Genomic DNA, 27644 nt, shown 5'->3' on the forward strand with positions numbered 1-27644 from the left:
TGCTTAAAGCCAACAGTGTCATGGACAACCTACATACATTCATACGCACAGGTACACAGCCACACACAGGCTACTTTGTGTCCTGCAGTGACCCATCCGCAAACGTGTATCCGTCCCAAGACTTTCTTGATCACTCCAACAAGAGCGCCCATGGCAAGCATTACTGGAGATCCAGGTAACCAAATAAACACCCTGTCTCAGCTCAACCCTTCAATTTCTCACCATGGGGAAATAATGTATTCAGTATACAGATATTTTATCTATAAAGAAAACTGCATGCATATATACCAGAAAGACCATCGGGAATTGCTCACCCAAGTCTGTTCCACCAGGCCCGTGAACAAAGAGATTTCAGCCCATATATGGCTATTTTGGTGAAGTTAGCAATTTCAAGTTACACTGAACAGTGGGTGTCCTTAATGCAAATGTGTATAATTAGGAGCTAAATCTTTGTACCTTTATAGGACAAAGGACCTAATAAGCGGGATGTACCACCTGTGACTTCTGAGGAAAGGAGAGCTTTTCATTTTTTCTTAAAAGAATCCGTTTCTCAGCCGGGCACGGTGGCTCATGCCTGTAATCCCAGCACTTTGGGAGGCCAAGGTGGGCAGATCACGAGGTCAAGAGATCAAGACCATCCTGGCCAACATGGTGAAACCCCGTCTCTACTAAAAATACAAAAATTAGCTGGGTGTGGTGGCACGTGCCTGTAGTTCCAGCTATGCAGGAGGCTGAGGCAGGAGAATTGCTTGAACCTGGGAGGCAGAGGTTGCAGTGAGCTGAGATCGCACCACTGTACTCCAGCCTGGCGACAGAGTGAGAATCCATCTCACAAAAAAAAAAAAAAAAATCTGTTTCTCATGAGGCAAAGAGAATCTGAGAACAAGAGTCTTCTGAAATAAAAACAGGGACTGGGGGGAAAGGATGTGAGTTTTGTGTGTGATAGTCATAACCCGTCACCCAGACCTGAGAGGTGCCAATCCTGTGCTATACCATGACCTTTACTCAACTTTAATTTAAAGATTTCCACAGCCTCATCATCTTTTATGGACACGTTGCCGGTAGCCTGATAACTGGGTCTTGCAAGCACTTAGAGATCTCAAGAGTTTGTGTGTGAAGAAAAATAAACTCTAGTGATGCTTCCCACACACACGAACATTTAACACAAATAAGCTGCCACTTGTAAGAAGTCCACTTGACATCAATCCCTCGTGCATCCTGAAGACACATGTCAAGATCACACTAAGATATTTAGAAGCAAACATCTGTAGAATAATGTTTTGTTCCCAAAGTGCTTAATTAGCAGAAACACTATGCTAGGGAACTGTCCTTGAATATGTACACATTTTAACCTTCATGTTATTTTTTCTGAAGCACAAAGTTTCCTCTCAGTGGATGGTCAGGAAATGATTGGGCACAGAAAACCAACCATCTGAAGTGTTGATTCATAAAATGAGTTTCATCTTTCCATGCAGGACTCAGCTGCCTTCCAGGGTAACATCCCCTTTTATGAGGGGGACCATTCTTTGGCACCTAATGGCCTTTTCTCCATTCATTTGGGATGACCAATGCACCTATGGCCTATTTATGTCTGAACTCTTTCAATATCACCAACCTCTTCTGTCCCCTTGTGCCATCTTCCCACCCCCAATTTCAGCCAATTATGTTTATAAGACGTCAGTTAGTGAATCACAATTCAAATGAACCCATCTATTTGCTTAGCAGCAAGTGGCCCCTGGAGTTGCTCCATTTGAAGCCCATAGGCCAGAGTTACATACGGCAGGCTTGCAAATGCGAACAGGATATGATTTATTTATGACGACCATATGTGTTTGATGCCCAGTTGCAGCAGGTTGTGGCTTCTCTTGCATGTCTTGGTCTGGGATGACCTATCTACTCAGTGTGTCCCATTTCAGGTACCGTATTTCCATGCTGGGAAAAGAGAGATGACAACTGGCTGGGGGGCTGCACATACAGATGCTCCTAACCCTGCTTGCCACATAACAATCTGTGACCAAATGCAAAGTGGGCCAAATGTAACTTGCTGCAAAGGTTTGCCATGTACAGTGGTTTTCAGTGGTGAGTGGAGAAGTAGCTGCTGGAATGACTGACCATGTGGGGCTCATTAAGCTGTTGTGCATTCACCCACGAGAAAGGCTGGGATGCTTGTGAAGGAAGCTTCACTCTTCATTTCAGAAATTTTAACGCCCTACCATTTGGCAATGATGCTCCCAAGGAGAATGGCAGATATGCATCAGAAGGTTCAAACGTGGAGTCCAACTGAAGTGCAGTAAACTTCTGCCTTCAACAGTCTCACCCCCCTTTGCCCCCCCAGTTGTATTTATACTTTGAAAGAAGTTAACATGAAGCAGTAGTCACCTGGGCGTGCTCAATTTTTGACAAGCCTTAGTCACTCTGTACCCAGCAGAACAATTCACATTATATTCAAAATCCTGTGAAGATTCTGCCACACATGCTAACACTAAAATGCCAGTAGCTCCACTTACCTTCTTTATTAAGCCTCATAACCTCCCTGCTTTTTCCACCCTCTTTTCCAGCCTCTTCTAAATCTACATCTGCAGATGAAAAAGAAAAGGAAAACAGAAAATAAGGAAAAAAGGGGGGAAAAAAGCCAAAGTCAAGGGGGGAGGGAGAGTGTTTATTTGCAAACAGATCGATAAAAATACTGTATATGAAATTCTTTCAAAAATTGACAATGCAACATTTTCTCCCAAGTCTGGGTTTCCATCTACCTGGCCCAGATAGGTACCCAAAAAACTATGCAAGCAGCAACAGAGTAGCCTTTTAAACGGACAACACCGTGGGGCTGCGAGCCCACCCCGCGGGCTGCCACGGGGAGCCGGGCACAGACAGACAGACAGTCCTGGCAGCCGGGCCTCTCCCTGTGCATTGATGATCTGTCTCTGTGTGTATTTATTTAGAGAGAGAGGGAGAAGCATGGAGGACACCGGGGGCCACTCTCTCTCTCACACACACACTTTTTCCCAGTGGCTCTAGGTGAATGGAAAGGTTACAGGATAATAAAAGGAGGAGGAGCGGTGGGGTTCTTACTGTCGGAGCAGTGTAATTTGGCGGCGTCGATCCAGGAGGACCAGGGTTTGCCCAGAAACGCCTCCGGACTGGGCACTTTGCGATCCAGTGTCGCCATTGCTCTTCCTTCTTGTTGCTTTTTCCCTGTTCCTTCGGCAGCAGCAGCCGAGAGACACGGGATTCGAGAACGCTCCGACGTCATCTTCGGAACGTTCCGACATTGAGTGTTCTGAAAGGGGGAGGGAGGGAGGAAGGGCGGGATGGGAGGAGGGCGGCGGAGGAGGAGGGGAGAGGGAGCGGAGGAGGGGCGGGCGCTCGGGCTCCCGGAGCCGGCTCCGTGGGGCTCTCGCGCCCGCGGCCGCCAGGGGCAGCAGAGAGGCGCCTGCAGTCCGCGCCCGCCCGCCCGCCGGGGGCCGCCCGCCTGCCGGGGAGGGGCCGCGCGGACTGGCGAGCGCCGCGTGCCGGAGAGCGGAGGCTGCAGCGCACCCGGCAGCCGGGATGCAGCGGCGCCGCCCAAGCCCGGGGCGCAGGGGTCGGGGCACACGGGGAGAGGCCCGACGCGGGGCCGAAGGAAGGGTGGTCTTTCCCGCAGAGTTGCCGCTGGAGGACCGAAAGTTTTGCAGGCAGCCCTTGCTTCCATCTTGTCCCTCTCTCCCCGGGTCCCTGTCGCCCAACGCGAGGCGACCCCGCTGGGGTCCCGACGGCTTGGTGGGGAGGAGCCGTGAGGGGTTGCGCCCCCCACCCCCACCCGAGCCAGGGAAGGGACCCTGGTGACCTCGCCTCCCAGCCCTCACCCCCGTCACCCCTTTCTTCTCTTTCCTGGAGGACTTTGGACCGTGGAGATTCTGCAGTTGTTGCTCTGGGAGCTGAAACCAGTGGGTAGATGTCGTTCTGAAACGCAGGTGAGTTTGGAGCGCGAGGAGCTACCTTCCCATCTCAGGCTGCGGGGTGTGCAAAACTCAAAACTCAGGGCCCCCGGACCCCCAGGTTTCCCGCGCGGTGCATATCTCCGGCTCTCAGAGAACCACTGCATGGACTTTGTTCCATGGTCAGCAGAGCGGGGAGGGTGAATTTACGGCTCTTGGAAGACGATGCTAACGGGCCTAGCCCCTGAGCCGTTTCCAGCGCTCCCTGCCGTGAGACGAGGGTGGCCCGGGTTTGCGCAGGCAACCTTTGGCCAGGAATCTGATTCCTGGGAGAATTCACTTCAGGCTTAACTGCTCTAGCCAGCTAGAAAGGGAGCGCTAGATTTCCTCTGGATTTTGGACGTTAGGTGCTTTAGTTGAGATTTTCACCCTTTAAAGAAGGCTTTAAAAAGTCTTCGGTTACTTCTTTTTAACAAATCCTTTTGTTTACTAGAATTATCTAAACTATATGGACACCGCCCTCACCCCACAAGCGACATATTTTTTTTTTCTCTTTCCCCAGCACCCTTTTAGCTCTCACCAGTGCTGTTTCCCAAGTTGTCACAGCTGAAGTGCACTGATTGGAAGTTGCTTTGTACTGACTGAGTTCTGCCCTGGCTGAGCCATCTAATAATTTCCCTGAGCTTGGCACCCTGTATCGCTAAGCCAGTGTTAGGATGGGCGATGAAGGAGGAGCTGCGGATTTGCCTTTAGTTGTGATGTTTGTGTGAGTCGGCTTGTTTGTGTCAGACTCAGATAGACTGCATTTGCCTTTGCTCTCTTTGGAAGGGCTCCTACATAGCTAAGGTGTCGCTGGGTGAAGAATTCCCATTTTAAGAATTGGTGGTGTTAACAAATATGTATTACTTGTTGACCTCTTGTTATATGCTAGACCCTGGGCTTGACATTTCCTTCCTTCCTTCCTTCCTTCCTTCCTTCCTTCTGTCCATCTTAAGTCAACCAATATTGCCTGCCGTGGAACAGCTGTCCCCTCCTGTCAGGAGGGAAAGATGAGTGAGACCCATCCTCACCCTCACAGAGATGCAGTCTGGTGGTCTCTGGAAGAAGGAAGTTGTGAAACTTACCGATTCCTTGGGAAAACAGGCAGGTACACAGGGACTGGCCTGTGCAGTGGGTGGGGTGGTCTCCCAGCTGTGCCAGTTCATAGGAGGAACCGAAATCTAGTTAGGAGTGAACAGAAACTGCGTAACAGAGAAGATGGGATCTGCTCTGCATCTTGGAAATTGCCAAAGATTTGTAATGGTAAGGTGAAGACTAGTCTTGCGGAGGGAGGGGGAATAATGGTATTAGCAGAGGCTTCAAGCTGAGTATAAACATGGTGTGTTTGGGTGTTGAGCATGGTTTGCCTGGGATGGAGAATTGTTACTGGGGGCTTGGGGGTGATGTATTTTGATACCCAGGCCTGGATCAAATTATGGAAGGCACCAAACGGCAGCCTAAAGAGTCTGGATTTTGTTTGACAATGGGGAGCTACTGAAGGGCTTTCTGTACCATAAAGATAAGTTAAAAGTGTGAGTTAGAAAGATTGGAGTACGGAGGCTAGTTAGAAAAGTAGTGCTGCAATATTCATGGTGTGAAGAGATGAAAGCCTGAACTTTGGTGGTGCTATGCAGGTAGAGAAGAGGAGACAGATGTGAGACTCTGTGAAGAGAGCACCTGATCGGAGGGTGTGCTGTTGGGCTAGATTCAGAGGTGGGGAGAGAGAATGCGAGCGCTCTGAGGCATGAGTACTTAGATGCTGGAACATTTTCCCTTTCCTTTCTGCTTCCCTATTTTTCCTCTATTTATTATCTATTTTGATGTTTATTCCTATGTTGTTGTGCATGCAAAGAAAGTGTGGGCAGCCACTAATGTGGCCCCAAAGGTCTGTACCTCCTGGTGTTCATGCCCTCGTGTAATCCTCTTTTCTTTAGTGTGGGCTAGACTTAGTCACTTGCTTATAACAAAGAGAATATAGCAAAAGTGGTGGGATGTCATTTCTGAGGTTAGGGTACAAAACTGCTGTCACTCCTGTTGCTCTCACTCTCTCTTGCATGCCCTGTCTTGCTCTAAGGGAAGCCCACTTCCATGTTGTAAGCTGCCTTATGGAGAGGCCTGTGTGGCAGGTAACTGAGGGAGGCCTCTGGTCATCAGCCAGTGGGGAACTGAGGCCCTCAGTACAATAGCCAGTGAGGAGCTTAATCCTGCTAGTAGCCATGTGAGTGGGCCACTTGCTGGGAGTCAGTGACTTGAGCTTCCAGAATGCTGTCTCCTCTTCTGGGAGCTACTGTAAACCACTCAAAAAAACCAAAGGTGGCTTATCATCAGAAGTCAGGGCACCTCAGTTATAGTGAAGCAAGTCAGTGGTTCCATATTTTAACATGAGCTTACTTTCCCAGCAGAGTCTCTCAAGTGGAGGTTACTACACAGGACCCTGAAGAGAGTCTGACAGCCCAAATATTACTTCCTTCTATTTGGGATGATCTTACTCCACAGTACAGTAAATTGTGGGCTAGAATCTAAAAGTGATTTACCATCTCTACAAAAGAAGACTTTATATGCATTGCCATGTTTAATTGATAACAGAGTAGATCTACATTGTTGCAGTTAGTTATGAAGTATAATTGTAGAGTTGCTTTACTCTAAGCCTTCCCCAGTCTCTCCATTGACTATAGACATAATAATGACTTGGTGAAACTATAACCCATCTACGACTGTGTTGGATAACATGACTGTCAATCAAATTGCATAACTGAGAGGCAGAGAATAGAGAAAGCATCGCTCATCAAACTACTAGACATTTACACTTGACTTTGGATGAAAATTGAGGTCAATTGGAAGTAGTGTTCAGGTTTACACGCTCTATATGTATTATATACATATCAATACTCATATATCAACTATGTATGGTGGTCAATTTATTACAGAATTGAATTCCTTTTGGTAGTAAATAATTACAAATACTGTTAGAGGCAACAAGAATCTAATACATCCTTAATAAGGATAAAGTGACCTGTAAAACAGTAATTTAAAGCATATTAGTATAATGTCTATGTGATAAAACTATCTAGCAAAGGCAAAACACCCTCTTCCCCTCATGATTAATGTTTAGGAAGATAAAAGGGATGTAAATATTTTTATTGTTTTATTATCTTTCTTAGGAAAATGACAGTGTGGTTGGTTTAATTAAAAAGGAGAGTCTCCCATAGACCAAATAAAGAAATCTGTTCTGTTTTGATGACAATGGAAAATACCTATTTAATTTGAATAACACCTGGTTCTGTAGAAATGTGCATCTAATATGTATCCTGCATTCACTTAGTCTGATTCATGTGCTGTTTCATCACATTATTGAAAAGAGAAGAGGGAATATTAGCTCTCTCATTTGAGGATATTAAACTTCTGCTGGGCTTGAGGCACCGTGTGAGCACCCTACTTCCTACCTAGACTGTTGGGAGTTACCTGGAGGCAATGAGGAGAAAATGACATGTTCCATTAGAATGAGGCATCCCCGGAATTATTTGATGTTCTTTGCCTTAATTGAATCCATCTATCCCATCTGCCACTCTTCTCTGTAAATTTATTTCCCTCACCCATTCTCCCTGAGAATTATAGTTTGGGGGAAATTTGTTACCTACATTGTTATCTTTTATAAAAGCTCTCAGCATCTGGAGGGCAGGTGTGCCTTCTACTCTGCCTTGCGAGACAACTTTACCTGCCTCTTTCCTGCCCCTTGCAGGCTGCTTGATTAGAAACAGGACTGGATAAAAGGCCCCCAGTAGCAACAGGAGTGGGAATAAAAATAGAAATTCCAGGCTTTTACTTATTGGTTTCAATACAGAGCCCTAGCCATGTGCCAGGCCTGGCTAACCATGGACTCTATTAATAAATATAACTACACAAACATTTGCATTCTGACTGGGGCAGAACAGCCAGCACGGGAGTGTGTTATCTCAAGGGAAAGCTGTCTTAAATCTCTTGACTGATTCACCTGTGACTTTGGCCAGTTGGTGCTCCCTGGAACTGCTCTGGTGCTGAAGGTTGAGGTCATCTCTGTTCCCCAGAATGTGGCAGATCCAGCCCCATTCCTGACCACTATCCTTTTGCAAGGTTGAGACAGGAGAGATGATAGCTTCTCTTTAGGATTCTTGTAGAAATCACTTTTGGCCCTTAACCTACATATAAAGAAATTTAACATTAATGTACACATATTGATTTGAGCAAAGCCAATCCATATCTCCAAACCTGCCATTTACTATGGTGCGGGAGGCAGTACGGGTGGAGGCCAGAGCATAGGCTTGAGATAGGCAGGTATGAATTAGAATTGCCCTTTAGTCATTTGCTTGAGAACCTGCCTTGATCCATCTGAACCTCAGGCTCCTCATCTCTGAAATGGGTAGTAAAGCTCTTCTCTTGGGATTGTTGTGAGGATTAAGTGAGATTCTGGGTACTGAGCCCCAGGAATAGGGCCTGGCACACAGTGGACAGTGGTTCAATGTTCACTGTGATGATTACTTCAGTTTCAGTGCATCATTTAGATAGCCGCTGCCAGTCAGAGACAGGCTGACACTGACCTAGGAGTAGCTCCTCTGGTTGCTTCTGACAGACATCCTTCTGCTTAGAAAGGAAACTTAAAGCACTTCTCTCTTTTACATGGAGCTGCTGGCCTGCATCAGTTATGTGGAGGCCTCTGTCTGAAACCTCTGCCCAAAACCTCCTCTTGACATATACATCATGATTATACATAAATATACCTTTCTTCAGGAAAGGTCCTGAAAGACCGTTTCCTATGCAGAGGAACTGCAAAATCCAGTTTGGTTGCAGACAAAACTGCCTTTGCATGATGAGGTAAGTAGTTGTCTTAAAACTAAGCAGAGTGCGATTTCTGCTTGTTATTGTTTTCTTTGAAAAATTTGTTTCTTCCATAAAAGAAACTTGACAGTGAATTTTGAAAATCGTGTGATATAGTTTGGCTGTGTCCCCACCCAAATCTCAACTTGAATTATATCTCCCAGAATTCCCATGTGTTGTGGGAGGGACCCAGGGGGAGGTAACTGGATCATGGGGGCTGGTCTTTCCCATGCTGTTTTCGTGATAGTAAATAAGTCTCACAAGATCTGATGGGTTTATCAGAGGTTTCCAGTTTTGTTTGTTCCTCATTTTTCTCTTGCCACTGCCATGTGAGAAGTGTCTTTTGCCTCCCGCTATGATTCTGAGACCTCCCCAACCATGTGGAACTGTAAGTCCAATGAAACCTCTTTTTTTTTTTTTTTTGGAGATGGAGTCTTGCTCTGTCACCCAGGCTGGAGTGCAATGGCGGGATCTTGGCTCACTGCAACCTCTGCCTCCCAGGTTCAAGCGATTCTCCCGCCTCAGCCTCCCAAGTAGCTGGGATTACAGGCATCCACCACCACGCCTGGATAATTTTTGTATTTTTAATAGAGATGGGGTTTCATCACGTTGGCCCAGCTGGTCTTGAACTCCTGACCTCAGGTGATCCACCTATCTTGGCCTCCCAAAGTGCTGGAATTACAGGCATGAGCCACCATGCCCGGCCTAAGCCTCTTTTTATTCCCAGTTTCAGGCATGTCTTTATCAGCAGTGTGAAAACAAACTAATACATCATGAATAAACATGTTCTCCTCATGAGATAGTAAAACAGTAGAGATAAGGGAGAAATATCCCCTTCAAATATGGTCACTTCTGTACCCCCAGGTCTGAAGTCATGTTTCATACCATTTTCTAGACATTTACCTACTGTATATGTCTGTCATTACAGGTGTAGATGATATTGCTGTGTGTGTTGTCTTTTTTTTTTTTTAATGTGAATAGTATCACTTTACGGACATTTTTCTATAATTTTCTTTTTTCACATGTGCTGTTAAATGTCATTATGTATGGAAATACCTCATTCTTTTAAACTGCTTCATGGTATTCCATAAAATGTTCCAAGGTCTATTTATCTGTTATTTTTATTTTTATTTATTTATTCATTTATTTATTTATTTATTTTTTGAGACAGAGTCTTGCTCTGTCGCCCAGACTGGAGTGCAGTGGCGCAATCTCGGCTCACTGCAGCCTCTACCTCCCGAGTTCACGTGATTCTCCTGCCTCAGCCTCCCAAGTAGTTGGGATTACAGGCACCCGCCACCATGCCTGGCTAATTTTTGTATTTTTACCAGAAGTGGGGTTTCACTATGTTGGCCAGGCTGGCCTTGAACTCCTGACCTCAAATGATCCACCCACCTTGGCCTCCCAAATACTTCTCTGTTAAGTTGATAGACATTTAGGTTTCTAGTTTTTATGAAAAATAGGTATTCAACATCTTTATTTTTATATACGCTTCCTGGGCACATGAGGAAGTATTACTACCCAGAAATAGAATTGCTGGGTATGTGCATTTTTAATTTTAATAGTTCTGCCAGATTGTCTTCTGAAGTAGCTGAGTAATTTATACTTCCACTAGCAGTACAGAGATGTGCCCATTTCCTTAATCAATGCTCCACATTTTCAAACCTTTTGAATTTTGCCAATGTTATGAGTAAAAAAAAAATTGATTTGTATTTCCTTCATTTGTGGTGTGTTTTTGAGCATTTTCCTCTCATGTTCATTGTATTTGTACTCTGTAAATTGCTATTAGTATCCTTTGATGATTTGTCATTGGTATTTTTTAGAGCTGCTTATTGATTTGTATGAATTCTCTATGTATTCTCAATTTGGATCTTTCTCTATTTGGAAATAATGTAATTTTCCAACTTGTTGCTTTTCTTCTTTTGACCTTGTTTATGGCATCTTTTCCACACACGCTTTTTCTCCCCTTTAGAAGTAGTTGACATTTCAGGCTTTTCCTTGAGGCCTTTTGTTTATTGTGTCTTGGTTAAGAAGACCTTTACTTCCTCAAGGTCATAAAATAGTTTCTTATATTTTCTCTTTATGCTTTTTAGGTTTTTGGTTTTTTATTCAGATCTTGGAATCTTTTGGTTAATGATGTGAGGTAAAAAATTAATTTTCAATCTTTTTCCAAACAGTTACCATTTATCCTGAGAACCATATATTGAATAGTTTATCCTTTCTGTAGAGATCTTTCTTATGCTTATTTTCCAAACACCTGGGTCTGTTTCTGAGCTCTTTTTCTGTTCATTGTTTGAACTGTTTTTTTCCTGCACCAATTAATTACTCTTCTTTAAATAATATGCTTTGTGGTCTAAAAAAAATCTTTTTCATCATAGATTTAGTAAATTCTATCTCTAAAAAATTATTTTTTTTAATTCCTGGGAAGTGTGTTATACATGACATTGTTCAACATTTGCCATGTCTAGAAGATCATAGGAAACAGAACCTCACCTCATGCCCACAGGATGCTGTAAAGATGGGCTCAATGACTACAGCCAGCTCGGATCTTGGTGAAGCTACCCCTGAGATGATTTTCCAAGACAAATATCTCAGACTTGGGGAAATGAATTATTGAGAGATATTGTCTTCTAAGTTTCTAAAAAGGCTAACCTCTGTGGGTGGTGGCTGGGAATTTTCTTGAATGATGTGGATGCTCCCAGCTGTCCGTCGGGCCAGAAGGGAGAAAGTAGAGCCATGGAAAGTGAAGGCTGGAGGAGAGGGAGACAGCAGACCTGAGACAGGGCATGGAACCCCTGGACTTCCTAGAGGGGAAGGGACTGAAGGTCTCCCTGGGTGGTGGGAGAGAAGCAGGTGGACCCTGTGGGCTGGGAGCTGGGCCAGGCAGCATCTGGAAAGAGGACCTGTCTGGAATGACCAAGGTGTGACTCTGGAATCCTTCAAATCCAGTACCCAGTTGTAAGGTTTTCTGTGTTGTCATTTCTTTTACTTTACCCAAGTTTTTATTAAATGACCTAGCCTTTGATAGCTGTGCTGTGGGAAACTAAATTATGAGTTTATACTTCTGTAGGAGCCACAACAGGAAGGCTGAAAGTATCCAGCTTCATGCCAGCCCTGTGTAGTAACAGCACCATTATTCAAGAGAAGATGGCAATGCTGGGAATCTGGCAGGCAGCCAAGTACCAAGTGAGCAGAGGGGGATGCCTGGGCTGTGATGTTGTCCTTAACACTTTCCCCCAGCCCTACCTTTTAATACCCTGTGAAGGAGGAAATCCTGGAAGTGAGAGGCCAGAGTCTGGGTTTTATTTATATGACAGGAAGTAGAAGCTAGAACCTTTAAGGTCACAGAACACCCATAGTAGAATTTAAAGTTCAGGTCTCCTTTGGTGGGAGGCCAGCTTGCTGTTTCCCAAGAATGATGCTACAGCCATAAATTTGAATTTCTTTGTAGGCCAGTGTTTCTCGACTGTGGGCAGTTTTGCCACCCCCTGGTCCCAAAGGACATTTGGCAATGCCTGGAGACATTTTTGATTGTCATGACTTGGGGGTGAAGGTGCTACTGACATCTAGCGGGTAGAAGCCAAGGATGCTGGTAAACTTCCTACACTGGAATGCACAGAACGGCCCCTACCTCAAAGATTGATCATGTCCAAAATGGTAGTGATGAGATCGAGAGAAACCCTGATGTAGGCCAGTTAATTTTAGGTTTTCTTTTTTTTCTTTTTCATTCCTAGATAATAAATGCCTAACTCTCACCAACTACCTTGCCATCATGGACTTCTTCGATCAGAAATCTAGTAAGAGTGTGGTGGGGGCTGCGAGACCCATCATCACTACCAAAAATCCTGAAGTCTTTTCACTTTCAATATATGAAGACCTAAATTACGTAATTGGGTGAATGATATTTGTAGAGTCAAAGAGAATGTGAGCTGTCCGTCTTATGGGTATAGTTATTATGTAATAATGAAGTAATGTGGTGTGGTCTTCTTTTATTGTCTTAATCTTTCACAAACCATTGCTTTCCTACTCCAATAGGAAGCCTGATCAGTGCTAAGACACTGATACTAGATAGCTCTGATTATTGCCAATGTATGGATGATGAAACTGAGGCTCAGAGGGGAAGTAAAATAAAGCATGGCTCCCCCCTACTGGTTTACTATATTCCAAAGTTATTAAACACCTGGCCAGCACTGCTGTGTAGGTTGTACACGGTACAATTGTGTCCCTTCTAAGGAGTCACTGTTCACAGACATCAGGGATTTATTATGATAATTTTTCTGGCAGATAGCAGTAAAGTAGCTTATTCTAACAAAATCGGGAATATAAAGACTATTTTCTAACAGATGGAAGTAGAGTTTTTTGAAGCAGGTGAGCCTTTTCCTGATGCTCACTCAGGTGCTAGATAGACTAGCAGAAAGAATGGTGTCATTGATGTCTCTTTGTATGTGTTACCAGTTCATCTGGGAATTTTACTTTTTGCTGGAAAAGGAGTCACCCTCCCTTGCCAACCACATGTGTGGTTATATGTTGGTATTGCAGAGTGATGCCATTTACAAGTAATACATTTGAGTTGGCAGATTTCCCAAGGTTTCTTTTGTGTATGAGAAACATAGTGCCTTGGGTCATGGAATAAATAAATGAGCCTTGGTATCTAATTTTGGTTGTTCACACTTCAGTTAGGGCTTAAGTCATCCTAAGCTAGGCTTGGAAGAAAGAGACATTGACATTTATATTAGTTTAATAAATTTGGCAGCGGGGAGGTGCAAAGAATGTTATTTCAATTATAGATTGACCCATGATTGATTTAGCAACATGGGTTGCTTAGGTTGTAATCGATGCCAAGTAATGGCAGGTGCTGGATTCTTAGGAGGGTGGGCACAAATGTTGGAGAATTGATCAATGGAGGAGCTCCATATTGGCCTTCTACAGGGAGAATCAAAATACAAGTAAAATATTGTAAGATGGGAGTGATAGCATTGCAGATGTTAACACAGCCTGTCCAAGCTTTTATCCTTTGTACCTATGCAGCCATTTTTTAACACATGGGACACTATTCTTCAACAGATTTGTTCTCTTCTAAGTTTGTTCTGAATCTGTAGTGTGTGTCATTTCATGGTATTTTAAAGAGGAAAAGGCCTTGCTTCAGTTGAGAAGGCTTTGATTTTTCCACTTACGCAAATACTCTGGCATTCAGGGAATTTGGCTAATTAAAAAAATTATCTCTTATAATGCCTAGTTACTACCCCAGTTTGTGTTGGAGGTGGAGTATACAAAGGAATTACAACCCCCACTTTATAATCGGGATAAGAGGGGTTGACAGACTTACCTTGCCTGGCCGAGTGCCAAGTGCCACGTGGTATAGATTAAGAATAGTTGCTTCTCACGAGGAGCTTATTTAGTTTGCGGGAGATTGTGTGCAATCAATAATTAGGAAACAGGATAGCCTGTGAGAAGATGCTGATCTGATGTGCAGGTAATAAATGTCACAGGAGGCTGAGCAGCACGGATGGCTGTGGTGGGCAGCAAAGGCTCAGGAGAGAGGAGAAACTTGAGCCCCGCTGCGAAAGGCAGGGAGGATATAAATAGCTGGTGGGCAGAGTGACCTAGGGCTGAAGGATGCGAATAGTGGCCATCTTAAGTAAGAGCCTCAGGTCACAGAGATAACAATTCCCTGTATGAAGTCCTTAGTGGAAACCAGGTGAGTCTCAGGAAGTTTGGAATCAAGAAGACTTTAAAAGAGTTGCACAGTGTTTCCAAGATTAAAATCTGCAATGTGACACAGTATAGCTAATAATACAGTGTGTTCTTAGTCAAGTGGTATATTTCTTTTTTCTTTCTTTCTTTGTTTTTTGAGACGGAGTTTCACTCTTGTTGCCCAGGCTGGAGTGCAATGGCACAATCTCGGCTCACTGCAACCTCTGCCTCCCAGGTTCAAGCGATTCTCCTGCCTGAGCCTTCCTGGTAGCTGGAATTACAGGCATGCGCCACCACGCCCAGCTAATTTTGTATTTTTAGTAGAGGGGGGGTTTCTCCATGTTGGTCAGGCTGGTCTCGAACTCCCGACCTCAGGTGATCCGCCCCCCTCAGCCTCCCAAAGTGCTGGGATTACAGGCATGAGCCACCGCGCCTGGTCTCAAGTGGTATATTTCTTTGAGAAATACTTTTTATCAAGAACAAATCTCTAAAATTAGAGCTCTGTCGATCCAAACAAGCCAATTAGGTGAGAAAGATGAACTTTTCAAGATCCTTTAACCATCTGGTTGGCATATTTAAAAACTACAACCAATCATACTGATAAAAGGGTAGTCTCTACATTTGTGGCTTACCCTTGAACACTCCAACACTGGGTCGTTTTTGTAGACAGAGTATATAAAATTTTCATTCTAAGTAAACTGACCAAACAGCTGAGTCTGCCTAGGAAGTCCTGGATTATGCTACTTGTCCCAGTAAAATTATTAATAGCTTCCCCTTTCAGAATCAGAAGTGTCCTGGTTTAGATGATAAATTATATGGCTACCCTAATTTTAAATGATGCACTTTAGTCTTTTTTGTTTACCCTATGAGTTGTCAGTGGCCAAAAAGGATGTCTACAGCTTAAGAGTATTTGCCCACATGTGCATCCTGTCTTTATGAAATAGTTGTATTTTTTCCCTTGCACAGAAAGCAATCATTGCAAAAAATTTAGAAGGAAATGAAAGGCATAAATAAGAGTTATAAGCCTATAAATAAGTGTTAATATTTTTATATATATGTAATGCTACGCATTATCAATAATATATTTATATACTTTTAGATCCCCAATCTCCAAACCAAGCCACTTTATATATATTAAATATCTAGAACTATATGATAACACAGCCAATATAGATCAATATAATCACTTTTTAAATAATCACTTTTAGAGACTATAATATTCTAGTGATTGGTTCTTAAACTATAATATTTTTAACTAATCCCCAGTTTTGGCATTTAGGTTTTTCCAATATTTCTATATATTATTGACAGTGCTGCAGTAAATGTTGTGTGTAGCTAAATCTTTTTGCACATCTACAATTATTTGTTTCTTTTTTTTTTTTTTTTTTTTTGAGATGGAGTCTTGTTCTGTTGCCCAGGCTCACTGCAACCTCCACCTCCCGGGTTCAAGCTGTTCCCCTGCCTTAGCCTCCCAAGTAGCTGGGACTACAAGTGCCCACCACCACGTCTAGCTGATTTTTTATTTTTTATTTTTTTGTAATTTTAGTAGAGACAGGGTTTCACCATGTTGTCCAGGCTAGTCTCAAACTCCTGACCCCAGGTAATCCATCTGCCTCAGCCTCCCAAAGTGCTGGGATTACAGGTTTGAGCCACCGTGCCCAGCCTATGATTATTTCTTTAGGATGCTTTTCTGTAAATGGAATTGCCAAGTCAAAGTGGATGCACATTTACAATTTTGAAATTGCCAAACTTTGCCAGGGTGTATGAGAATTCCCATTTCCTCATGGCCTCATAGGTGCTGTATGGATGATTCTTTTTCATCTTCCAGTCTGAGGAGAGAATTTCATCTCCAGCTTATTTCAGTTGTATCTCTGCTTATTGATGATTTGTATTTCATTTTTTTGTAAATTGCCTACCTTTCTTTTAGAGTGTTCACCTTTCTCTTAATAAATTGTGAAAGCTCTTTATATTTTAAATAAAATATCCCTTTATGTTATAAATTGCAAGATTTTTTCCTGACTTGCTATTTGTCTTTTAACTTTATTTATGGTAGATTTATGTGTATACAGATAAGGTAGGTTTATGCAGATTCAGAAGTCTTTACTTTTTATACAGTTATATCTATCAGTCTCTTCCTTTATAGAGTTTTGTACTTTTTAAAAGGACCAGGTTTGCAACAAAATTAACCTGTGAAACTTTTACAGTCTTATCTGATGCTCTAAAACCCTTGATCTCCTTGTTTCAAACTTCATAGTATGGGCATTGCACATAGGTGAGATAATTTTTGTTTCCATTTCCGTGGTTCATTATATCCTTCAGAAGGGGTTTAGCCACTTTAGAAATTCACAGATAAGTCACTGCAAGTAAGAACTAGTGATGAGCATTCTTCTCCTCAACCACAAAACACACGTGCCTCTATTTGTATAATAGAAGGCTATAATGGGAGTCAAAGGGACTAGTTTGTTGAGAATGTTGCTGAATATATCATATTGTCCCATTGATGTGCTTTATAATTGCACTGATGTGTTTTCCAGAAAACTGTGGCACCAACCCAGGATTCTAATACATAGTCAAGAAAATGCTACAGCCTGTTGTAGCTCCCCCAAAGCAAGCAGCTCTCCATGGAATGGCGTCCCCAGGCTTCACAGCAGAGTTATTACACCATGGTCAGGAGGGCGTGCCCCACAAGTGCACATCCCGCTCTAGCTAGGACCATTGTGCCTGAGTTTGCATCTGGGCTCCTATGCTGGTGTGCTGGCTTGAACCATGTGTAAATCTCAAAAACCTCTTCTTTGTCTTCGAAGGTAGACTTGAGCATCCTTCTTTGCCCTTGGCTCTTTACTATGCCTGTTTGGCCTTCTCATTGCTTACACCAGGGGTAGGGAGAGAAGAGAATCTCCTCTTTCTGTCCATCTTATAGTCTATTATAAGGTAGACTACCTTATAGTAGTCCACTTAGTTGTCCTCAGCCTCACCCCTGCTTCCATCAGAGTCCCTTTTCTTGTGGACTGAGAGAGGGGAGGTCTTGAGCACTGTTACAGCGCCACCATGATGCTGAGATAGGGCGACTCACCTCGGCCCTCAGCTTTCAGAGCCTTGCCCCCTGCGCTCGCAGTGGGGACCCTGGGATCTACCCCAGGTGCAGTCTCAGGGTGCCAAACCCCATTATCTGATACCTCAAGAGAACTCCGTCATGGGTGGAGTGTCTTGGGGATGAGCACCAAGGAGTAAATGTTTGGTTTTGATAAGGAATTATGAAAGAGCAATAAATATGCTAACTGTAGAAAAACCTGTTCCGACAGCAGAGAACCAGGTTTCTGATCCAACTCTGGGGTCCAGACCAGGGGCTTGAGAATAGTTTTTATTATGAAATGACCCTGTTAGGGGTTTGATTGGCCTCCTCCCAAGATGCTGTACTTTTATATGAAGTGCATCAGGGGTCCCTTCTATTTGGAGAAGATAAACTAATTTCCTCCTGTCTATCCAGTGCCATTTGGTCTCCCTCTCCCATCCTCCTGTTCAGTAGCCAAAGAACTAATTTGGCTACAATACAACCCTCTTCAGAGTGCTGGGGAGAGAGAGAAATCAAATGTGAGCAAAGCCCACACCCTCTGTAGTGGGCAAAGCTCATTTGTAAATAATTTTAGTCTTGTTGCTCATTCAGTAATTCTGTATGCCTCCCAAGAGGTATTGGCAGTGTGTCAGATGGCCACCAGTTATGAAGAGCTTCCCCATTTCTGAAACCCCGCAACTTCTCAAGGGTCTGTGAACTGGGGAAACCAGTTATGCTAAAGGAGTCATAGACCCATTCTTTCCTCTTTTTGAGGGCTGGGGCGGGGAATGGTAGAGTGGAACAACATCTTCTATTCATCTACTCGTTCAAGAAGCATTTACAGAGCTCTCCTTTGTGGCAGGCCCTACCCGAGAGGTGGAAAAGAGAAATCTGGACACATCGTATGTCTCAGTTTTCCAAAGGCATTTCACAAAATGAGTAATAACCTCTTTGGGCTGAATAGTGGCCCCTGAAGCTATCAGGTCCTAATACTTGAAACCTATGAATGTTACCTTATTTGGTAAAGGCTTTGTAGACGTGGTTAAGTTAAGGATCTTGAGTTGGAGAGATTATCCTGGATTAGTCAGTTAGGCCCTAAATGCCATTAAATGTATTCTTATATAAGAAGGAGACAGAGAAATAATGACACACGCAGAGGAAAAGGCGATGTAAAGATGGAGCAGGAAAGATTTAAAGATGCTAGTGATGGAGATTGGAGTGAGGCAGCTACACACCGAGGAACACCGCAGCCAGCCGGAACTGGAAGAGGTGGAGAACAGATTCTCCCTGCAGAGCTGCTGGAGGAGTGAGGTCTTTTGGCACCTTGATTTTGGCCCACTGAAACAGGTGTGGGACTTCTGGCCTCCAGAACTATGAGAGAATAAATTTGTGTTTATTGGCTCCTCCAAACTTGAAGAAAATGTGTTATACAGTAGTCCCAGGACCATCCTTGCAGGTAAAATGGAGACATGGGTCTAGAAGACAGTGCAAGTAGGTGTCAAGGTATTTGACCAACTTTGTCTATTATTCAGTCACATGGGAAATACTGACTGACTACAGTGCTCCAGGCACTGGAGCAGTGGCTAAGGCAGACGATATCCCCACTGACACTGGGGTAGGAGGAAGGAGCAGGTAATAAATAGGTAAATGAAAAATATGAACAAGGCAACTTTAGCGATTGACAAGTGCCTTAAAGAAAACAAAACAGGGTAATGTGGAATGGGGGACGGGGATCCTTTTAGACTAGGTAGTAGGAAGCCCTTTCTGGTGAGAAAGCCTTGGAGCTGAGTCCTGAAGATCACGGAGAAGCTACCATCTGGAGGGAGAGCATTCCAAGTGGAATGAGTGGCAAGCACAGAGGCTCCAAGGTGGGAATGAGCTTCCTATGAGTGTGAGAAGCAAACAGAAGGCCCAGACCCCTCTAAGTCAATAGGGAGATCATTGCTCAGGGAGGGCTGTGGGATTCTGTCGTAGGCTCTGCCCTGTACAATTTTCATTTTTTATAATTAAATTGGAAGAAAACATAATGCATCATAAATGTGCAGGCAATATAAAGCTGGTAGGATGTGTATTGGGTTAGAGTCAGGGGTTGAGTTTCAAAATACCTTGACAGGCATGAACAAAACAATGAACTTCAACAGGGACAAATTGTGAAGTCAGGACTTGGGTTTGAGAAAAAGTATTTGCCTAAGTTAAGAATGGGAACCTGACTTGAGTGCGGTACTGATGTGAAGTCCCTGAAGCTGAGTATCAGCACATAGCATGATGTGACTGCCATAAAAAAGTCAAGCACTTTTACAACTTTTTTAAACTATGGAGTACAACTCCAGGGAGGAAGTAGCCAGGGGTCTGTTTGTGGAGGACTGAGTGGGTATCGTATTTTATGGGGTCACAGAAACAGCTCATTATTTGTTTATTCATTCAATTAATGTTTAATGAGCACATATTATGTGCTGGGCACTGACTAGGCTTTGGGGTAAATAACAGTGAATACGATAGAAACATTTGATGACTTCATAGAGCTAACATTCTAGGGAGAAGATAGACATGGCAGATTTAATTATGCACATATCTTTTTCACTGTATTAGATTTTTTCAGATTAAAAATTATAGTAATAAAATAGCAATATCAGATATTACTGAAATACATAACATAGAAAAAAATATGCCCTGTTAACTCATCGTCCCTCCCCAGACATAGCCACTGTCAACCAGTTTGTGCATATTTTTGCAGCTTTTGAAAATATACATGCAGTGTACTTTTAAAGCATAAAAGGGGAATCATACACTTCTGAATTTTGTTTTTTAGCTCCATATATCTGGGATATCCTCTCACATGAACACAAGGAAATCTACCTCATTCTTTTTAATGTCTGAATAGTATTTCATGCTGTGGATGTATTATAGTTTATTTGACTAGTATCTTGTTGACAGATATGTGTACTGTTTCCATTTTCACTATTATAAGGATTTGCAAACAATTGTTCTACATACCTTTTTATATAGCCCGTGGTCATATTTCTAAAGGACAGATTCAGAGAAGTGGGAATACTGGCTGGGCGTGGTGGCTCACACTGGCTCACTATGACATCTGTAATCCCAGCACTTTGGGAGGGTGAGATGGGCGGATCACCTGAGATCAGGAGTTTGAGACCAGCCTAGCCAACAGGGCAAAATCCCGTCTCTACTAAAAGTATAAAAATTAGCTGGGCATGGTGGCGTGTACCTGCAATCCCAGCTACTCGGGAGGCAGAGGCAGGAGAATTGCCTGGACCCAGGAGGTGGAGGTTGCGGTGAGCCGAGATCAAGCCACTGCACTCCAGCCTGGGCCACAGAGCGAGACTCTGTCTTGCAAAAAAAGAAAAAAAAAAGAAGTGGAAATACTGTGTCAAAAGGTATGGAAAATTTAAATGATAGGTACCACGTTTCTTACCATTCAGGATGTACCTCAATGAGAGTGCAGATGAGACCACATGTTTTCTTGCAGCCTCAACATTCCAGGCAGCGTAGACAGTGCAAAGGTCCTGTGGTAGAGGGAACCTGGTGTATCAGCAGTATTGAACAGATCCCCTAGGGGCAGAGAGCAGAGAGCCAGGTGGGGAGTGAAGAGGGAGGCACGGCCAGACCTTGCAGGGCCTTGCGATTCATTTAGAGGGTTTTGGTCCTTATCCCAAGAGAAGGGAGAAGCCAAAGGGAATTTCATGCAATCTGACATGATGAGGTAGGCATTTTGAACAGGTGCCTCTGGCTGCCTTACAGGGAATGGACTGGGAAGATGGAAAAGTAGATGTGAAGAGCACCTGGGGTAGCTATTTTGGGAGTCCAGGTGAGAGACGATGGTAGCCTGGACTCAGGTGGGCTGGCCATGGAGAGGAGTGGCTACATTTAACAGTTTTTTAGGCCACAGAACTGATGGAAGCTGATGCCTGAGTGGGCTTAGGTGGGGACTGAGGAAGAAGGCAGTGTCCTGGAGGAAAGATGGAATGGGAGTTATCATTGGGATGATGAGATGTCAAAGGAGGAGGTGATGATTGGCCAAAAAAGTGAAGATCCAGAGGAGATACCTGCTTTAGAGAGCAGCCTTTGCACCCTTGTCTGTCACGCCCATAGCTCCATCAAAGGCAGGCTGACCATGGGATTCTGCCACCCTGGCCACAGCCGATTGGAGTGGGAAAGTACCTGAGCCATGGCCATGACATGGTCTGGGGTGAAAGCCTGCCCATGAAGGGGACAGTGCCAAATGGAGCTGATGAGATGTCCTTCATGGAGTTTGAAGGAGAACCCAAGTGAGTGACAATGTTTGGAGCTGGGGAGTCAGAAGAAAGGCCACACAAAGAGAGGTCAGGAAATGGAAGTCATAAGTTAAAGTCACAAGGAAACAAGGAGAGAAGAGAGAAGCAGGTGCAGGAGAAGGGGCTGAAGACCCATAGAGTGCTAGAGAGGAATGGATGACCTCTGTTCCCAGTATGGCTGAGTGCTTAAGAGCCAGGCTTTCAAGCTGAGCAGATCTGAGTTTGATTTCTCACCTCTTGTGCTAACAAGCTCAGTGACCTTGAACAAGCCACCCAACTTCTCTAAGACTGTTCTGTTCATAGACATTAAAGTATTTATTTCTTGGAGTTGTTGTGAGCTTTAAAGAGATGTGCATGAATACCAAAGAAGGTATTTACAACACAAAACCACCAGAGAACTGGTCTCCAGACTTTTTTAAAAAAACAAAAGTCTCTTACAAATCAGTAAGAAAAAGGCAGGCAGCCCAGCAGATAAACAGGCAAAATACTTGAACAGACACTTAACAAAAGAGGATAGTAAAATGGTCAAAAAAATGAAAAGATGACCAATGTCATTAATAAAGAGAAACACGGTGAGATTCCACATGCAACAATGTGGACGGATCTTATGAACACAACGTTGAGCAAAAGAAGCAAGATAGAGATGAATGCATGAAGTATGATTCAATGTATTTAAAGTTTAAAAGACCAGACATTAAAACTCCAATTAAATATTTTATACTCTCATCAGAGGGGCATATATGAAAAATTGGATGATACCAACTGTTGGTGAGGATACAGTACAACAGGCAATCTATATGCTGCTGATGGAATGTAGGTTAGTATAACCATTTTGGAAAACACATTGGCATTATCGAATAAAACTAAAAACATGCACAGTACACAACCCAGTAATTTTGTTCTTGGGTGTATGTATATAAGAGGAACTTTTGACATATACCATGTATACATATACGTGTATGTGTATGTATGTGTAGATATGTATACGTATACGTATATGTATGTGTATATACATATATGTATGTGTATATATGTATATGTATGTGTATATACATATATACATATGTATATGTATGTGTATATACATATATACATATGTATATGTATGTGTATATACATATATACATATGTATATGTATGTGTATATACATATATACATATGTATATGTATGTGTATATACATATACACACATACAAGCATGTCCATAATTTTATTGCCATTGTGGCCTCAGAAACAATGCAAATATCCATCAACTGTAGAATGAGTAAATAGATTGTGATATATTCACATAATGGAGTACTATACAGCACTGAGAGGGAATTAACTGTGCTACAGAGAACAATATGAATCTTATAAACACAATGTTGAACAAAAGAATATGTATGATTTTACTTCAGAATTCAAAAATAAGCAAAACTAAACTATAAATTATATAATATAGTTATATATTGATATTATATAGCATAGACTGTTGAGGAAACTATAAAAAAAAGTAAGGAAACAATGATCACAAACATCAGAGTAGTGGTTACATCTAGGAAGGGAGGGGCCCTGGGGCCTGAAGGGAGTGCTCAGAGCGAGAGGACTCTGCAGTGCTTGAGCATTTTCTGTTTCTTGACAGAGCAGGTAGTTACACAAGTGTTTGCTTTGTGATTGTTCATTATACTGTACATTTGTTTTGAACACTCTAAGAGTATTTTATTCCACAATTTAAACAGGTTTTTTTTTTTTTTTTTTTTAAAAAGATAGCTAACACTTGTAAAATGCTTGGCATAGTGCCCGGCCCATATTAAGAGCTCAACAGATGGCAATTTTATTTACTGGTATAACCCAGTTGTTAGAGCCACATTGTATCCTAAGCAACCTTCCAGCTCCTGAACCAGCTCTAGTCTCCATGCAGTCTGGCTTTGAGGTTGAGATTCCAGATCCCTCTGTTTGTCAGGGTGGCCCCAAATAAACCCTATTACTTAAGGCAGTGCTTTTCAATGGATATGTGATGGTTTATTTTATTGCCTTAAATGCTTCCCAAATGAGCTGCAATGTGTAAGACTTTTTTGGGGAGCATTTCTGTTGTTACACAGTTCTAGAAAGCTAGATTGCTAATTGAGCACTGCATGATGTGGGATAGAGTCAGAGTCTAGCCTGCTGCAGGTCAGAGTTTAGGGAGCAGAGGTGGAACCTGATGACAATCTAATGCCAAAGAAAAAAGACCTTCTGGGTTTCAAAGACAGAGGCTATTAGGGAAGTAAAGATACACTCAAATAGCAGTGATGTGGATGGGGACCAGAGGAATCCCAGGATTAACTGTGGATACCATTTTAAGCCTTCAAGTATGTAACCCCAAATTCTAGCATTCCGCAGAAAGGATGACAATCACTGATTGAAGGTAATCTGAGAATGTCTATTCCTTGCAAGCCTAATAAAGAAGTTGCCATTTCATAGTTATCAGAAGGGTTGTTGTATACAATAGCTAATGATAATACTAGCTAATAATTATTGGGTGCTCAACAGAAGCCAGGCACTGTGCTAATATTTCATTCTCACCTCAACCCTAGGAGGCAGGTACTGTTATCTCCCTTTCAGTAGATACAGCTGAGGCACAAGGGAGTTCAGTAACTTGCTGAAGGTCACACAGCTGGTAAATGCTAGAGCCAGGAAGAAGGATCATTCTTAGTCTCTAGTTCTAGAAGCAAGGGTGTGGCCCAGAGTTTAGGAGTTAGATGGAAGGACGTTTTGCTAACAGTAAGCAAAGACATCCCAACAGGCCAATCCAACATTGGAATGGGGAGTTTTAGAAAATAGCAAATTCTCTCTAAGCAGCGTGACTATCAAATATGTTTTAGAAGAGATTTTTGCATTGGGTAGCAGGTTGGACTAAATGCCTTTCAAGGTCCTTCAAAGAATCCAAGATTAAAAGTTTAGATCTTGGTAGAGCTTCAGATTGGGAGCTGGACTGTATGGTTTTTTGTTTTTTTTTTTTTTAAATTTGAACTTCCAAACTCCAGTGCATACCCTGATGCATAAACTATGTACTCTTTTTATTTTGATGTTCATGAACTTCTCAGAACTCTTGAGGCATGGTAAAATTATTTTCCCTATGTGGTTTTTTTTTAAGTCTTTTAGCTGACAGTAGTTGTGTAGCATCTTTCTGACCAGCAAGAAAATGCCTTTCTAATCTCTAGAAGAGAAATTGTTTGCATAAGGTGTTCTCCCACATTTATGTCTTTAATTTCAGACGAGAGGCACTGATCTTTTCATAAGGACTTTCCTGCTACACCTCCCACAAATGGTGTGTGTCTTGTGAACTCTATAGGTGTGGCATTGATAATGGTGTTTGATAGTGTTTGGGCTGTTTAGAATCTGCCCTTTATACTGAAATGATATGTCTGGCTTTGTTTCCAGGATTACAGAAACTTCTTTGGTCTATTTCCATGACTGCATTCAGTGGAGACACATTACTTTCTGCTTTTCAGAGCCTCTCAGACCACCTTCCAGGACAATGGAGGCATAAGGTGGCATTTCTAGTTGGAGTTGGCGCTGATTGAGCCTTTGCCATTACTTGGCAAAATTAATTTGGTTGTGGTTGATTATTTGACCCGGGGGTGGCATTTTTCCATGGGCAGAATAGTAGAGCTGAGTTGCATATAGTTGTTTTTAAGGTCTTTGGATAATAACCGTTTTAACCAAATGTGTAGAGGCTTTGAAATTGCCATATGTACAACTTAAGTTATCATTTCACGTACAAGTAGTTCATTAAATATATTAATTGAGTTTATTGAACATATGCTTTTAAAAATAGACTTTGTATTTTAGAGCAGATTTAGGTTCACAGCAAAATTGAGCAGATAGTACAGAGATTTCTCATATACCCACCCACTTGCATAGCCTCCCAACTAACAACATCCCCCACCAGAGGTGGTACATTTGTTAGAGTTGATGAAGCAACACTGACACCTTCCCCCAAAGTCCACCATTTATATTAGGACTCACTCTTGGTGTTGTACATTCAGTGGGTTTGGACACATTTATAATGACATGTATCCACCATTATAGTATCATACAGAGTAGTTTACTGCCCTACAAATAGTTTGTGTTCCACCTAGGCATTCCTCCCACCCTTCTAATCCCTGGCAACCTTTTTTTTTTGTTTTGTTTTACCTTCTCCATGGTTTTGCCATTTCCAAAATGTTGCAAAGTTGAAATTAACAGTATGTAGTCCTTTCCAACTGGCTTTTTCACTTAGCAATATACACTTAAGTTTCCTGCATGTCTTTCTGTAGCTTGACAGCTCATTTCTTTTTAGAGCTGCATAATATTCCATTGTCTGGATGTATGGCAGGTTACTTACCTGTTCACCTACTGAAGGACATCTTGGTTGCTTCCAAGTTTTGGCAGTTATGAATAAAGCTGCTATGAACCTCCACATCCAGGTTTTTGTATGGACATAAGTTTTCAACTCTTTTGGGTAAACATCAAGGAGCATGCTTGCTGGATCATATGGTAAGAATCTATTTATTTTTGTGACAAATCGCCAATCTGTCTTCCAAAGTGACTGTGCCATTTTGCATCTGCACAGCAATCAGTGAGGGTTCCTGTTGCTCCACATCCTTGCCAGCATTTGCCATTGTTGGTGTTTTGGATTTTGGCCATTCTAATAGGTGCGTAGGGGTATCTCATTGTTTTAATTTGCATTTCCCTAATGACATATGCTATGGAACATTTTTATATGCTTTTTTGCTAGCTATATATCTTTATATATATATATATATTTTATTTCAATAGTTTTTGGGGTTCAATTGGTTTTTGGTTAAATGGATGAAATGTATAGTGGTGAAATCTGAGATTTTAGTGTACCTGTCACCCAAGTAGTGTACCCAATATGTAGTTTCTCATTGCTCTCCCGCCTCCCCCTTACCTCCTTCTGAGTCTCCAGAGTTCATTACACCACTGTGTATACCTTTGCATAGCCGTAGCATAGCCCCTAATTATAAGTGAGAACATATGGTATTTGGCTTTCCATTTCTGAGTTACTTCACTTAGAATAAATGGCCTCCAGCTCCATCCAAGTTGCTGCAAAAGACATTATTTTATTCTTTTTTATGCCTGAGTAGTGCTCCATGGGGTGCACCTGTAGATAGCCTTTCCTGAACACTTCAGCGGGGCTGCCTCTCCACAGGCGGCGTGCCCTTCAGGTGCAGGCTTGCATGAGCGGTAGAGTCATAGTCCATCTCAGCATGGAACATCAGCCTTCCTGCAGATTAAAAGAGGTGTCTGTCTGATCTGAATAGCTGGGACACTGGGTCAGGAGTGTGACTAGGAGGCGGATCACTTTCAGGGGAGCTGAGGTGTCCCTCACTTCCTTCTGAGAAGACCTCAGTGCGTTTCACTGAGAGCTCCCTCAGCTGCCTCTGTGAGGGCTGGGACCTCTACCCATCATTGGGTATTGCATTTATCCACTTTGCTTTAGCCACAGTTTTTTTTTTTTTTTTGAGACAGGGCCTCACTCTGTCACCCAGGCTGGCGTGCAGTGGTGCAGTCTCAGTTCACTGCAACCTCTGCCTCCCAAGTAGCTGGGATTACAGGTCTGTACTACCATGCCTGACTAATTTTTGTACTTTTGGTAGAGACAGGGTTTCACCATGTTGCCTAGGCTGGTCTCGAACTTCTGAGCTCAAGCAATCTGCATACCTCAGCCACCCAAAGTGCTGGGATTACAGTTGTGAGCCATTGTGCCCGGCCACCACAATCGGTTTTTACCTGTGGACACCTCCCCTTCTGGCTGGAAGCTCAACCTGTTC

The 27644-nt window shown here is 42.8% G+C and overlaps 1 protein-coding gene and 1 long non-coding RNA gene across 19 annotated transcripts in view; one reads left to right on the plus strand and one right to left on the minus strand.

Moving 5' to 3' along the window:
* The window catches only part of ATXN7L1 (ataxin 7 like 1), a 267359-nt gene extending 264065 nt beyond the window's left edge, over window positions 1-3294 (minus strand). For 14 of the 16 annotated variants that reach the window (XR_008658550.2, XM_055283568.2, XM_055283573.2 and 11 more), the window contains exons 1-2: window positions 3073-3284; window positions 2508-2576 (exon numbers count right to left, since the gene is read on the minus strand). Coding sequence is in view for 15 of the 16 variants with exons in the window: in XM_055283568.2 (XP_055139543.1) it covers window positions 2508-2576; window positions 3073-3253 (250 nt within the window). In the remaining variant the exon portion in view is untranslated. Of the gene's footprint in view, window positions 1-2507; window positions 2577-3072 lie in introns of all 16 variants that reach the window. The other 2 variants (XM_055283577.2, XM_055283576.2) reach the window with 1 other exon arrangement.
* Window positions 3295-3592: 298 nt separating this feature from the next.
* The window catches only part of LOC129484867 (uncharacterized), a 37890-nt gene continuing 13838 nt past the window's right edge, over window positions 3593-27644 (plus strand). For all 3 annotated transcript variants that reach the window (XR_010121405.1, XR_010121404.1, XR_008658552.2), the window contains exon 1: window positions 3593-3953. This is a non-coding gene — a long non-coding RNA (uncharacterized lncRNA). The remainder of the gene's footprint in view (window positions 3954-27644) is intronic.

The sequence above is a fragment of the Symphalangus syndactylus genome, chromosome 6 (assembly GCF_028878055.3).
Source record: "Symphalangus syndactylus isolate Jambi chromosome 6, NHGRI_mSymSyn1-v2.1_pri, whole genome shotgun sequence".
Taxonomy (NCBI): domain Eukaryota; kingdom Metazoa; phylum Chordata; class Mammalia; order Primates; family Hylobatidae; genus Symphalangus; species Symphalangus syndactylus.